Raw genomic sequence first — 12,884 nt, 5'->3', positions numbered from 1 at the left:
AATTCAGACACCCAAGTCAGAGCACAGTGATGCTGTACTACAACAGGTGTCTTCAAATTGAACAGACTTGCCCCAAAACACGCAGAGTTAATTTAATTTATACTCAGGAGGTGAAACTCTCTGGGTTGGGTCCATGGTTCCATCACCCCTTGAGGGCCCAAACCCAGCGAGTTCTGTGCCTGTGCTCACACCTGAGGCTGCAAGTGCTGCCACAAACACCATTCCCAGCACTCCAGTGAGGATTTTTCATGTGAGAAAGGCTTTTTTTCACAATTATGCATTAAAATTCCTGCACTTGTGATGCCCTGAGGGGTATCTTGATTCCTGATTAGTACCCCCAAAAGAACATTACGATTTGGGCTTTTTCCTTGGCCAGATCTAGGCAGAAATTAAATTTCTTAAACGAAAGATTTCTGTGCCTGCACCAACCCCCAAATAAGAAGCAGAGAACTCCTTTTTAAAACCTTAATAAGATTTTATTTGTGTTCCTGTCAGCCCGGTGAGCGTTTACGACCTGGGTCTCTCCTTCTTGCCCTTGTAGAGGGCCAGCAGGGACACGTTGGCCACCTTGACCACCTTGAAGCGCACACCAGGGATGTCCCCCACGGCGTGGCCCTTGCGCCCGAAGCCGGCCACCAGCACCTCGTCGTTCTCCTGGGACAGGACAGGGACAGAACACGGGACAGTGAGCGCCAGAGCCAGCCCCACACACCCCTGAGCGAGCTGCACCTGCCCCGCCACAGCCCGGAACGCTCGGGGTGCCGACCAAACCCACCAAACCCAGCCCGTGGCCAGACTGAATCAGTGCGAAGGCAATCAATCTGATTTTCACACTTCTCATCACAAGGTTTTAGGGTGCTGGGCAGTTACCTCGATGAAGTTCAGGCAGCCATCGTTGGGGACAAAAGCTGTGATTTTTTTGCCATTCTTAATGAGCTGGACCCTGACACATTTCCTGATGGCAGAGTTGGGCTGCTTGGCCTCCACCCCCCTGCAAAGGAAACCAGCCAGAAAGAAATCAGGGTGGGGCATCAGGAGGGGCATTAATTAAATCAACCTTTTTACCTCGTGTTCACTGTAAATTGTATCTGTACCTCAACGCCTGTGAGATAGTTTAGAAGTACTGATTTAATAATTAATATACATTAATCTAGATTTAAGCCTAAATCCATAAAATACCACTTCCTATGCCAAACAGCAACTGAGATGATCTCCAGATTAATTCGATAAAATTCTAAAAAAAACCCCAAAAACCAGAAACAGAAATCCCAGAACTGAAACCAAAAAACAACACTGCCTCAAAACCAGAGCTGTGGCAGCAGCATCCCAATGAAATTTGTAAATTATTTTTAAGCAGCAAAAGATGGAAGAAGTAGGTAGGATTTATGATACATGAGCATTATTTCCTTTCCATTTGTGCCAAAAAATCTTGATTATCAACTATGCAAAAAAATGCGGTTTTTTGAAAAATCTAATTTTAAAACTAAAATTACTTTTTTTTAAAACTTTTAAAATAAATTAATTTTCTTGAAGTCTTACCACAAATCTTGGTTTTCCCTAATTTTTGATAAAACCCCACACGTTTCCCATTCTGCTGTAAGCTGTGCCAACCCCTCCCATTTTTTTAAAAAACTAATTCTGGCCCAAGATTTTTATTCCCCCCCCCTCCACCCTTCTTGGAAAAAAACACCCCGAATCCCCGTTTTTCCCCATCCTTCGCGTGAGCAGCATCCCAGGGGCTCTAGGACGCCCATTCCATGTGGGAGGATCACCCACACTTTCTCCAGGACGATGCCCTTGGCGTGGGAAGCGCCCCCGAAGGGGTTGGCCTTCAGCGCCGTGCCCAGGTGCGCCTTCTTGTACTGCTTGTCGTGCCACTTCTGGTCCCGGCGGTGGCTGCGCAGCTTCCGAGCGGTGCGGAGGCCTCGGCACTTCCCTGCAGGGCGAGACGGGGCCGACGTGAGGCGGGGAGGGAGCCATGAGGGGAGGGCGGCCTGAGGCCTATGGCGGGCATGCGGCGGGTAATGGCGGACGCGGCCTCACGGCCCGCAGCGCGGCCCGCAGCGCACACGGCCGGCTGCGGAGGGGCGGGCAGCGCCTGTAGAGCACTGCGGGCAGCGCCGGGGATCCCGCAGCCCCGCTCCCAGCCCCGCTCCCGGCCCCGGCCCCAGAGCAGAGCGGTTCTCACCCATCTTCTCCGCGCGGCTGCCGAACGAGAAAAGAGGGAGGAGGCTCCGCGCCCGCCGCCTATAGCCGCGCCCGGCAGGACCCGCGCGGGCTGCCCGCGCCGCGCCTGACACAAATAGCCACCGGCGCCGCGAAAGGCGGCCCGCAGAGAGTAGAAAGACTGCGGGTTCGAGTCCCGCCAGGGCAGGGCAGTGAGGACCCCTCCCGCTTGGGGCTGGAGGTTCGAGTCCTGGTGCGGCCAGTTCCTTCAGGCCTCACAGAAAATTGGGAAAGAAAATTATGGAACCAGAGCTAGACACGGAAAATCAGCGTGGATTTATTACCAGGACACCTGAATCTTTCAGAGAAAGAGAATTTATTGCTCCATTATCAAAAGAAATTAACTTTTCCTGCCTTGCTCAGTCCTGAAGATGCCATCAGGATTCAGAGGAAGAAGCTGACACTGCCCAGACAGAATCCTGTGTTTGAATGGAATTTATGCATCATGGATGAGGTGTATGAATATGCAACAGGCTGTTGCTTTTAAGGGTTAATCCTCTGTTGACATGGGGCCTTTTTTGGGCTTATTTTGCCCAGAAAGAGGTATCTTTTTATTGTCTCATATTGTCCTAATCCAAATTGTCCAAATTATTATTACTCTAATTATATTACTATTTTTATAACCATTTTATTACTATTACACTTTTTCAATTTTAAAAACAAGTGATTGGTTTTTCTCACACAGAGGTTTCGGGTTCAAGTCCTGCTGAGGGTCTGGGCTGGGCAGGGCCTGTCCCCAGAGCTTGGGGGGCTTAAACAGGATTTCTGCCTGGCATGAGCCTATGGTGAGCTGGGATTCTGCTCTTCCCCCAGGGAGGGAAGCAGCAGGGTGAGAGAAAATGGGATAAAGTTGCAGCAGGAGAAGTTCAGGTTGGATACTGGGAGAATTCCTTCTTGGAAAGGGCTGTCCAGCCTGGACAGGGTAGGGTCCCTGTGCAAACCCAGGGCACCACAGGGAATATTTCCTTTTATTTATATATAATTATATCTCTGCTCTGGGGTGCCCTGACCCCCAGGGCAGCACTGGCTCGGACCCTCATCCATGGAGAAAATTTCCCAGACTTCAAGACAGACTGGAACCCACAAAAGTGTGAAATAGATTCTAGAGAGCAGTGTAGGTGTGTCACTGGGTGAGAAATTGAGGGTTTGGGGTTTTTAGTGTGTTGTGGAGGGCAGCAAGGTGGGGGGCACAGGGTGTCATCTTGGGTTTCTTCTTCATGCTGCTTCTTCCTCCTTCTCCATGGGTTTGGGTGGCATTTTGTGATTGGGCAGAAAAGTCTGCACTGTGGGCTCTGTGGGATCAGTTATTGGGTTAAAAGGTAAATAATCCAGGTGTCAGTTCTCCATTGAATAGTTTAGCTTTGAAAGACCTTGTACCAAGAGATTGTTGGCCATTTTGTGGCGCTTTTCCAGTGTGCTGAGTGTGGACGGCATGCAAAACTCTAGGTAAGATAAAAATCAACAAGAATCTAAATATCAAAAAAAATCCAGCGTTTCTCTCTTTCCTGACACAAAACCACCCCTGGGAGGGCCCCGCCTGAGTCCCAGAAGTCGGGGAATCAGCAACAGGTACCCCAGCAGGTCCCCATGGCTGGGGGGATTCAAAAGCAGGGTTGGGGACATGGGTGGGGTGGCCTTGGCCGTGCTGGGACGTGGCTGGTCTGATGGTTTCATGGATCTGTGAGCACAAAGCAAAGCACAAATATATTGACAGTTGTTCTGTTCCAACTACCACAAACACACAAGCCTTCAGTTGAAACAATACTTACTCATTTCAAATACAATACCTGCTTGTAAGCCTTAAAACGCAATGCGCAGAGCTGCATTATTAAGCTTAAAACTTCCTAATGTCTCACTAAATACACTTTTCTACAGCTTAAAGACTTATTCTAAACAAGCATTAATACACAAACCATTGTTCTGTTTGTCTTTACTTTTCTGCTTTTTACATAATTTTCTACTAACCTGCCTCATAACTACTACTTAGCTCCAATCCCAGTTCTGCTGTCTCTAAAGCCTACCTTTTGCAGCTTCCCCAAAACCCTCTGATTTTGTGGATTCCCACAGGAGATGGTTGGGCTGACTGGTTTCATGGGTCTTTTCCAACCTCACTGGCTCTGTGGTTCTTGCTTGCAGCTTTTCATGGAGTCCTGGAGTGGTTTGGGTTGGGGGAGACCCTAAATCCCATCCAGTGCCAGCCCTTGTGGGGGTTTCAGTTGTTGGTTTCTCTGGGTCAGGATTGAAGGCACTTGAGACAGTAATTCATGTTGTGACTCAGGTGTTTATTATTTCTTAGCAGTGAAACAGTCTCACTGCTCTGAGTTCTGCAGCTTTTCGTTAGAAGGCACAAAATGCCAACAATCTCTTGGTACAAGGTCTTTTAAGACTAAACTATCCAATGAAGAACTGACACCTGGATTATTTTCCCTTTTAACCCAATAACTCATCCCAAAGAGCTGCAATGGGGACTTTTCTGCCCAATCACAAAATGCCACCCAAACCCATGGAGAAGGAGGAAGAAGCAGCATGAAGAAGAAACTCAGGATGACACCCTGTGCCCTCCACCTTGCTTCCATCCACAACACACTAAAAATCCCAAACCCTCAATTTCTCACCCAGTGACACACCTACACTGCCCTCTATAATCTATTTCCCACTTTTGTGGGTTCCAGTCTGTCTTGAAGTCTGGGTAACTTTCTCCATGGATGAGGGTCAGAGCCAGTGCTGCCCTGGGGGTCAGGGCACCCCAGAGCAGAGATATAATTATATATAAATAAAAGGAAATACTCCCTGTGGTGCTCTGGGTTTCCACAAGACACTTTCCACCATCCCAGGCTGCTCCAAGCCCCATCCTGCCTAGCCTTGGACACTTCCAGGCATCCAGAGACATTGTGATTTTTAAATTTCTGCACTGCTCCTGAGCAGATCTGCACAGAGTGAAGTCCTGTAACAGAAACAAGCTCGTATTTCTGGTGTCTGAAAGCTGCTTCAGTCCACGCTGCCAAGCTGCATGCATCCAAATCATGAACGTTCCCTTCCCCTTTTGGGAATGACTCTGAAGAGGCAGTAATTAGATATAAACACATCATTTTTAACACAGCCTTTGCTCGTGGCTGAAGTGGAAAATACTTATTTTGTATTTACGTGTTTGTGTTTACACAGTCCTGGTTTTAAATACAATCTTTATATAATAACTAATAAAAAATTCTAAATTTATAAAAATCCAACCTCCCCCTGCAGAAGAAACCCCAAGCAATCCCATACAGAACCATAAACCCCATCAACACTTTGAAGAGAAAACATTACTGTTATAAAAGACAGCTCTTGAAGATGCAGTTCCAGTGCTGGAATGCAGTTGTAGTTTGGTAATTTCAAAACCATTTTGTCTTTGTGAAAATGCTGCAGCTTTGCTTTACAAAGCTAGGAATACTTAAAATCTGACTAGGAAGACAATTGGTGAATATAACATAAATATACCGTAATAAACTGCTATTTATTGGACAAATATTCATTAAAAGGTGAAGATCTGGGAAAGAGATGGTTTGCCACGGAGCTGCTATGGGGTTTGCTCTTTCCTTTTAAACTACACCAGAACTTTGGGACAGTTCTGTTAAGACAAATTTTCTTTGTTTCACCACATTCTTCAAAATTACTGTTTTAGGGGTTTTTTTGGTGGGTTTTTTTGCCTTTTTTTTTTGTATGTTTTTTGTTTGTTTTTTAAATCCAATATGTCATGTTTTAACCCCAGATTGCAGCTCAACACCACACAGCCTCTCCCTCATTCCTGGAAGGGAATTGTACCAAAAAATGGGTTCAGATAAGAACAGGTTACTAACTGAAGTAAAAAACAGTTAAGAGCACGTGTCTGATTTGAGACAACAAATAAGAATAAAGTCAATATTCAGGCTGATGGGTGAGAGGTGTGCAGGCACAGGTGGCCTCAAGGTGTGTCCCTGGAAGCACACGGGGAGGGAACAAGATGACCATTAGTGTCCAACCCGAATTAATCATTAATCTGGTTTTCTGGGACCCACAGAGAGTCTGAGACTCTTTCCTTTTCTCAGACCTCCCCTCCTGGGCAAGCCCTCAGGGCAGCTTTGGAGAGAGAGCTGCCAGATAAGCGCTGCTAAAATTAAATGTCTCGGTTGGCCAAGCAGACAAATCCACCCGAAATCCCACCACTTATCCTGAAACTGCCGCTCTAATCTGATCTCTGGTGCCTGGCATCCCGTGGTGCTGCACAGCTGGGTTGTGACACACACTGGGGTTTTTGTGTTTTTTTTTTTTGTGGAGGACAAAAAAAGGTAATTCTGGAATCCCAGGCTATTTTGGGTTGGATAGAATCTTAAATCCCACTCCCCTGCCATGGCAGGGATATGTGGTTATTAATTGTTATGCTGTTGTGAGGTCCCCAGGATGAGGTGAGGGATGAGAATTGACTCCAAGTTCTTAGAAGGCTGATATATAATAGAATAGACTAGAATATTGATTATATAGAATATTTATATATAAAAATGTACATAATATATAAAAGATATAAAATATATATTTATATATTTTTATAATATAATATATAATAATATATAATAATATATAATAATATATATTACATATTATATTGGAAATATATGAAAATATATTAAATGTGTAATAATATAATATATAATATAATATAATATAATATAATATAATATAATATAATATAATATAATATAATATAATATAATAATTTATATGGATTGTATATATGTATTATATTTTTATATATAAATATATATAATATAAATTTTATATATAAATACATATAATATATATTATATATAAATTATAGATAAATGATCTATATGTATGTATATATGAATGAATTGTATAATACGTAAAAATATATAAAAATATGTATTAATAGAATGGAATGGAATGGAATAGAATAGAATAGTATAGTATAGAATAGAATAGTGTATAATAGTATATTACATTATATTTTAATATAATATAATAATTATTCTATTCTATTCTATTCTATTCTATCCTATCCTATCCTATTCTATTCTAAAACTATACTAAAGGAAGAGAAAGGAGCTATCAGAAGGCTGGACAAGAATGAATAATAAAAACCTGTGACAGACTCAGAGTGTCTGACACAGCTGGACTGGGATTGCTCATTAATTAAAAACAATTCAAATGGAACCCACCAAGGATGCACCTGTTGGTAAACAACCTCCAAACCACATTCCAAACAATCAGATAATTATTGTTTAAATTAATTCTCTGAGGCCTCTCAGCTTCTCAGGAGACACATCCTGGCAAAGGGATTGTTTGGAAAAATCAGGGTGACAGGGACACCTTCCAGTCTGCTCCCATCCCAAATGTCCAGCCTGGCCCTGGGCACGGCCAGGGATCCAGGAATCTCTGCCAGGGATGCAGAAAAGAGTTGTGAAAGGATTATTTTTTGCATCCTACCCCAAAAGAATGCTTTTTGGCCTGGTTAGTTTCCCAGAGGGAGGATGGTGCTGGAACTGAGACAAAATTTTTGTCAATTTTAAGGCCAGTTTTCTGTCCTTGCTTCCCTGCCTTGTCAGTGCACTGTGAATCACAGCAGCAATGATCTGTTAGATTAAAAAGGGGATGGTTAAAGTGGCTGACACCTCACACTTTGGTTAATTTGGGAAGCTTTGTGGTGACCTGAAATGGCACTGGGAGGTAACTGCGAACAGCTGGAAATGATTTCTGCTGCGCGTGTGTGCCTGAGGAGACGCAGCCACAGGGATGAATTATCCACCTTTGTGCCGTGCCAACCCAGCCTGTGCACCACTCCTGCAGCACAGCTGTCACCCCGGGCTCGCCATGGGTGTCCATCTGGTCACTCTGTGTGACAGGGGTGGCTGGACAGCGGTGACACACCGGGGGTGGCCCTGTCACTGTCTGACTGCTTCACAGCCCTGACAGAGCGCTGTGAGCCTTGCACCGACTTCCACTGAACGTAATCACACTTCCTGCAAGGCAGATTTAAAAGCAAAACACACACAAAAAAATTATTCAAAGTACAATAAGAGCTGCAATGCCTCCTTTAGAAGGAGGAGGGAATGTCTGGCCTTGGTGGGAGATGGGGAGAAGACAAGTGGCACCTTGCTGATCCTCAGAGGGGGAGTTCTGCATCAGGAGTAACCACAACCAACACCACATCTCCAAACTGGGGGGGGAAGGATGACAAACAGCAGTTTTCTTGGAATGCTGGACGCTTCTCAGCCCAGCACTGACCATTTTCAGCCCAGCACAGCCCATCTTTGCAGGCTGCACACAGCAGGACAAGGGGGACCAGCCTCGGGCTGAGCCAGGGTGGGCATTTCCCTATGGAAAGGGGGAATTTCCCTATGGAAAGGGGGCTCAGGAACTGGAATTGCCCAGGGGGGCTTGGAGTGCCCAGCCCTGCAGGTGGCACCTGGAGGTGGCACTCGGAGCTCTGGGCTGGGGACAGGGTGGGGATGGGGCACAGCTGGGACTCGGTGTCTGAGATGGATTTTCCACCCTCTGTGACCCTGGGATCCTGGGATTCTGCTGACTTCCCACTGACTTTGCCCTACAGGTGGCTCATTTGTGGCCACAAAAAGATCAAGGATGAAGCTTTTCCTGGTTGATTTCTGTGGGAATCCACAGAATCAGAGGGTTTGGGAAAGCTGCAAAAGGCAGGCCCAGAGACAGCAGAACTGTGATTGGAGCTAAGCGGCAGCCATGAGATTGGGCAGCAGAAAAATTATTTAAATTGTAGAAAAGCAAGGACAACTCGAACAATGGCCTGTGTATTAACATTGTCTAGAATAACTCCCTAAGCTACAGAAAAGTTTATCTAGCAAGATATTAGGAAGGTTGAAGCTTAATAATGGAGCTCTGTGCATTGTGTTTGAAGGCTTATATGTATTTCAATAAAAACCAGGCAAAAGTGCGACAGCAATTCAAAAAAGGAATCACAAGAGCTCCCCCAACCACGCCCTTGCCAGGACTGCTGTGTGCAAAGCTCTATTCAGAATTTGTTACAAACCCCAGTAACCCAGAGATGCTGATTTTGTCATCATTCTTCACCAGAACGAGGATCTAATTTATTTTCAGGTACCAAGTGTATTTCTTTATGCTTGAACTTCATAAGAAAAGCAGCATTAAAAAAGAAAATGTTGATTAGTTGTTACTATCAGCAAGAGTCAAGGCATGAGAAAAGGCTTTTACTCTTGCTCTTTGCTTCACCAATACTCCAGTTGATTGCTGATTATTGATTTATTATCACTACCCCGAGCATTAATATATAACAAGAGTCACTTGTTATATATTAACTGATTTATTCTGGTTTAACCTATGCTGGCAGTTTGGTGTTAGGTGTTTTCTCGGTTCTCTGCAATCCCCCCATTTTTTCTGAGCCAATTTGAAATATTTTTTCTGGTGTGAAATGGTGGTCCAAGAAAGCAGGTATTGATAAATTGATAAATGGAAACACAGTGGGTGGAAATGCAGCTAAAGGTGCATTCAGATCTTCATCTGGGGTGAACCTGTGTTGAATTTACCTTGGCCTGCCGTGTATTGTTTATGACACTTTCTTTTCTTTCACTTTCTCTGCCCTGAAAGAACACTTTTTTTTTTTCCTCTCCTTTTGGCCCCTGCTGGTTTGTATTTCAGAGTTTTTATTTCTTATCTTTTACTCCCAAGTGGATGAGGAATGCCTGGGGAGTGGATGCACGTGGATCAGATCTCCAGGCACCACCAGAAAGGCTCTCTGTGCCTTTCCCCCCATTTATTTAGGAGCCAGCAGTGCTGAGGCATTGGGCAGTGACATTGGTGACCTCACAGTGTTTAGAAATGTGTTTGACACTTCTCTCCATTCTGTCCCTGGGCTGCTTAAATTTTTTAAAATGAGCCCTTTGTCCGTTCTGGTGTAATTGCTGTAATTTCAGCATCATGCATTGCTGGTGCTTCTCAGAAAATTTAGGGGCTATCTTCAAGTGGTGTTTGATAAATCCTACATTCCCTCATCGCATTTTTCAATCTGGGATTGTCACATAAGCATCTTTACTCCTCCTTAAATTGGATAGAAGCCGCTCAACTGAGGACAAGCTGTTGGGGGATTTCTCAGATACCCTCTGCATCCCAGAAGGAGAAATGAATTAAGATGGCAAATCCTTTTTAATGATTGCAATGCTAAAGCCCCAATCATTCTCCAATATCTGAAATGCCACAGGCAGGAGCTCCTGATCAGCCAAGTGAAGCCCCAGTGGTGGTGCCATCAGCAGGTACAGGGCAGGGCTGGGTGTCTGATGTCTGCAGGTTGGTCTATGGCTGTGTCCTGCCTGATATTTAAGGATTTTTGTTGGGAAGGATGGAAGTTTGACAAGAAAGTCTCACAGATACATGTGCCCAGCACAAAGATTTTTAAATGTAGAGTCTGATGAAAAATAGAGATGGAAGCAAGTTTTGATATAGAGGAAAAGAATTGCTGAGCCAGTCTCACTGGATAACCAAGGAGGCAAAGGGAGTGTTAGTTAGAAGGGGTTTTTATGGCTCAGAGCAAAGGATAAACCCACCCCAAACAAGAAGATGATTTCACCAAGCAGAAAGAGAGCACAGGCAAACAAGGCAGCAAATGTGGCAAGTGGAAAAAAGGTCTCAGAATTTCCCACTGCAAGGAAACTGAAAAACAACTTCTAGCTTAAACTGTAATGTACTGACTTTAGTGATTGGAGAACAGCAACGTGAATATGGTCATTACAGCAGTTATGATGTGCTGTAGATAAGAGTTAAGGTATAGATTGGTTCTGCTGTGTTAAGATGCTCAGCAAAGTATAGAATGCATTGTAACCAAAAGAAAAGTCTATAATGCACTGTAACCAAACCCAAAGGGTCTCCAGGGCTGCCTGCAGCTGGAGCTGACAGCTGTGGGCACAGCTCTGTCACCCACAGTCCTGGGCTGCTGTGACACCTTGGATGGAATAAACTGCATTTTGGATACAATAAACTGCATTTTGGAGAGCCCCTGCAGTCCCACACCCCTCATTTTGGCTCATACGGATTTTGGAACTAGATGACCTCCAAGGTCCCTTCCAGCCCAAGCCATTCTTAGGGGTACCAGTGTGTGTGACCCACAAATCTCTTGAGGATGACCCAGACAGAGCCAACCCCCTGCAGTCACAGGGATGTGTGGGGGCTTTGGTGTTTTGATCTGTCAGGAGCCAGGACATCCCTCTGTCTGTCCTGAGCAGCCCAGACCCTGCCAGGGGGCTCAGAGACCCTGGCACTCACAGAGCTCAAAATGCCCCTGTGGGTTTGATTATGACCTGTGGAGCAAGTTACCAACCCCAGATGAAGATCTGCAAGCCACGACAAATTAAGTAGAATGACAGTGAATTTATCACAGGGTGAAAAATAGATTTTGTGATTTTTAGAATGGGGGTTCAGGGACAAGATGGAGGGATCTGGGCATGTCCAGCCTTTCTCCTTCTTCTTCTTGGCCTCCGTCTTCTGGGTGATGGTGGCACTTTTGGATTGGTTTAGAGTAGAAGCTCACTGTCTGACACAGGTGATAGGTATTGGGAAGTAACTGTAAATATTGTACAGGTAGTTTTCAGTATAAAAAGATAACACTGCCCTGGGGCAGGCAGAGTGCCTCTGACTGTCCTGCTGGACGGACCTGGGCAGGGCAGGAGAAAGAATTTTATAGACAAGGAACAATAAACAACCTTGAGACCGAGAAATGAAGAGCCCTCACTGCTTCTTTGAGCAGTGGGCTGGGAACAGAGACTTTATGACACATCTGGGGGTCACTGTGAGCAGCCAGAGACCCCAACATTGATCTGAAACACCAAACTGCAATTCTGTGGGCACTTCACAGCTGTGGCCTGGCCTAGAGCTTCCCAGTGCCAGAGGGCAGGGCTGGCTGGGACCTTGGCAATGAGGAATTGTTCCCTGGCAGGGTGGGCAGGCCCTGGCACAGGGTGCCCAGAGCAGCTGGGGCTGCCCCTGCATCCCTGGCACTGCCCGAGGCCAGGCTGGACACTGGGACAGTGGGAGGGGTCCCTGCCATGGCACTGGGTGATTTTTAAGATCCTTCCCAAGCCAAACCACTCGGTAATTTTAGAATTCAAAGCACCAAAACAATTGGTCCAGGAAGCTGGACATGCATGAAATGAATTAGTGCTGAAGAAAGGAAACTGCTTCCAAATATTTGGGCTCCAAAGCTTGCAGTGCCTTGCTTTCACATCAGTTAGGTGGAGATATTTAACATAACATCTATCATTTAACACTAACATCTATCTCACCTCTATTATCTTTAGGTAACACAAGATATTATAAGACTCAAGAATACAGGCAATTCTTTCTGTGAACAGAAGGAGAAATTCCAGAGCTGCTCATAAACATCACCCTCGCCTCCCTTTAAGGTTAGGGTTAAGTGCAGATGGGAAGTGACCCTGAGTGTGATTTTGGAGCCCGTCTGGTCCTGTTCCCTCTTGCCCTGAGCAAGCAGCTCTCTCTCTCACCCGGGGGCAATTTCCCCAGACAGAGTGATGATTGCTTCAGGAGATACCTGGGAGGTGCGGGGGCACACGGGGGGCGATGTTAGCGCAGCTGGAGCGGGGATGGAGCGGGGATAAAACAGGGATGGGTAAAGGAAGGAGAGGGGA

At 45.4% G+C, this 12,884-nt stretch overlaps 1 protein-coding gene across 1 annotated transcript; it reads right to left on the bottom strand.

The window, feature by feature from the left end:
* Window positions 1-454: 454 nt before the first annotated feature.
* On the bottom strand, window positions 455-2,345 carry RPS23 (ribosomal protein S23). Its single transcript, XM_074532498.1, has 4 exons — window positions 2,189-2,345; window positions 1,777-1,936; window positions 871-991; window positions 455-654 (listed from the first exon to the last, which is right to left on the bottom strand). Exons 1-4 carry the CDS (start codon window positions 2,190-2,192, stop codon window positions 508-510), a joined length of 432 nt encoding a protein of 143 aa, XP_074388599.1. The 5' UTR covers window positions 2,193-2,345; the 3' UTR covers window positions 455-507.
* Between the last annotated feature and the right edge of the window lie 10,539 nt (window positions 2,346-12,884).

The sequence above is a fragment of the Zonotrichia albicollis genome, chromosome Z (genome assembly GCF_047830755.1).
Source record: "Zonotrichia albicollis isolate bZonAlb1 chromosome Z, bZonAlb1.hap1, whole genome shotgun sequence".
NCBI lineage: Eukaryota > Metazoa > Chordata > Aves > Passeriformes > Passerellidae > Zonotrichia > Zonotrichia albicollis.
The sequence above is the reverse complement of the archived record's forward strand: the minus strand, read 5'-3'. Positions and strand labels throughout refer to the sequence as shown.

What these genes read in the sequence shown, in the direction of transcription:
- RPS23 (XM_074532498.1), bottom strand. An exon ending in GGCATCGTCCTGGAGAAAGT is followed by an intron (nt 992 to 1,776) that starts GTGGGTGATCCT and finishes TTTCCTTTGCAG; the next exon opens with GGGGGTGGAGGCCAAGCAGC. An exon ending in GCTGCCTGAACTTCATCGAG is followed by an intron (nt 655 to 870) that starts GTAACTGCCCAG and finishes GTCCTGTCCCAG; the next exon opens with GAGAACGACGAGGTGCTGGT.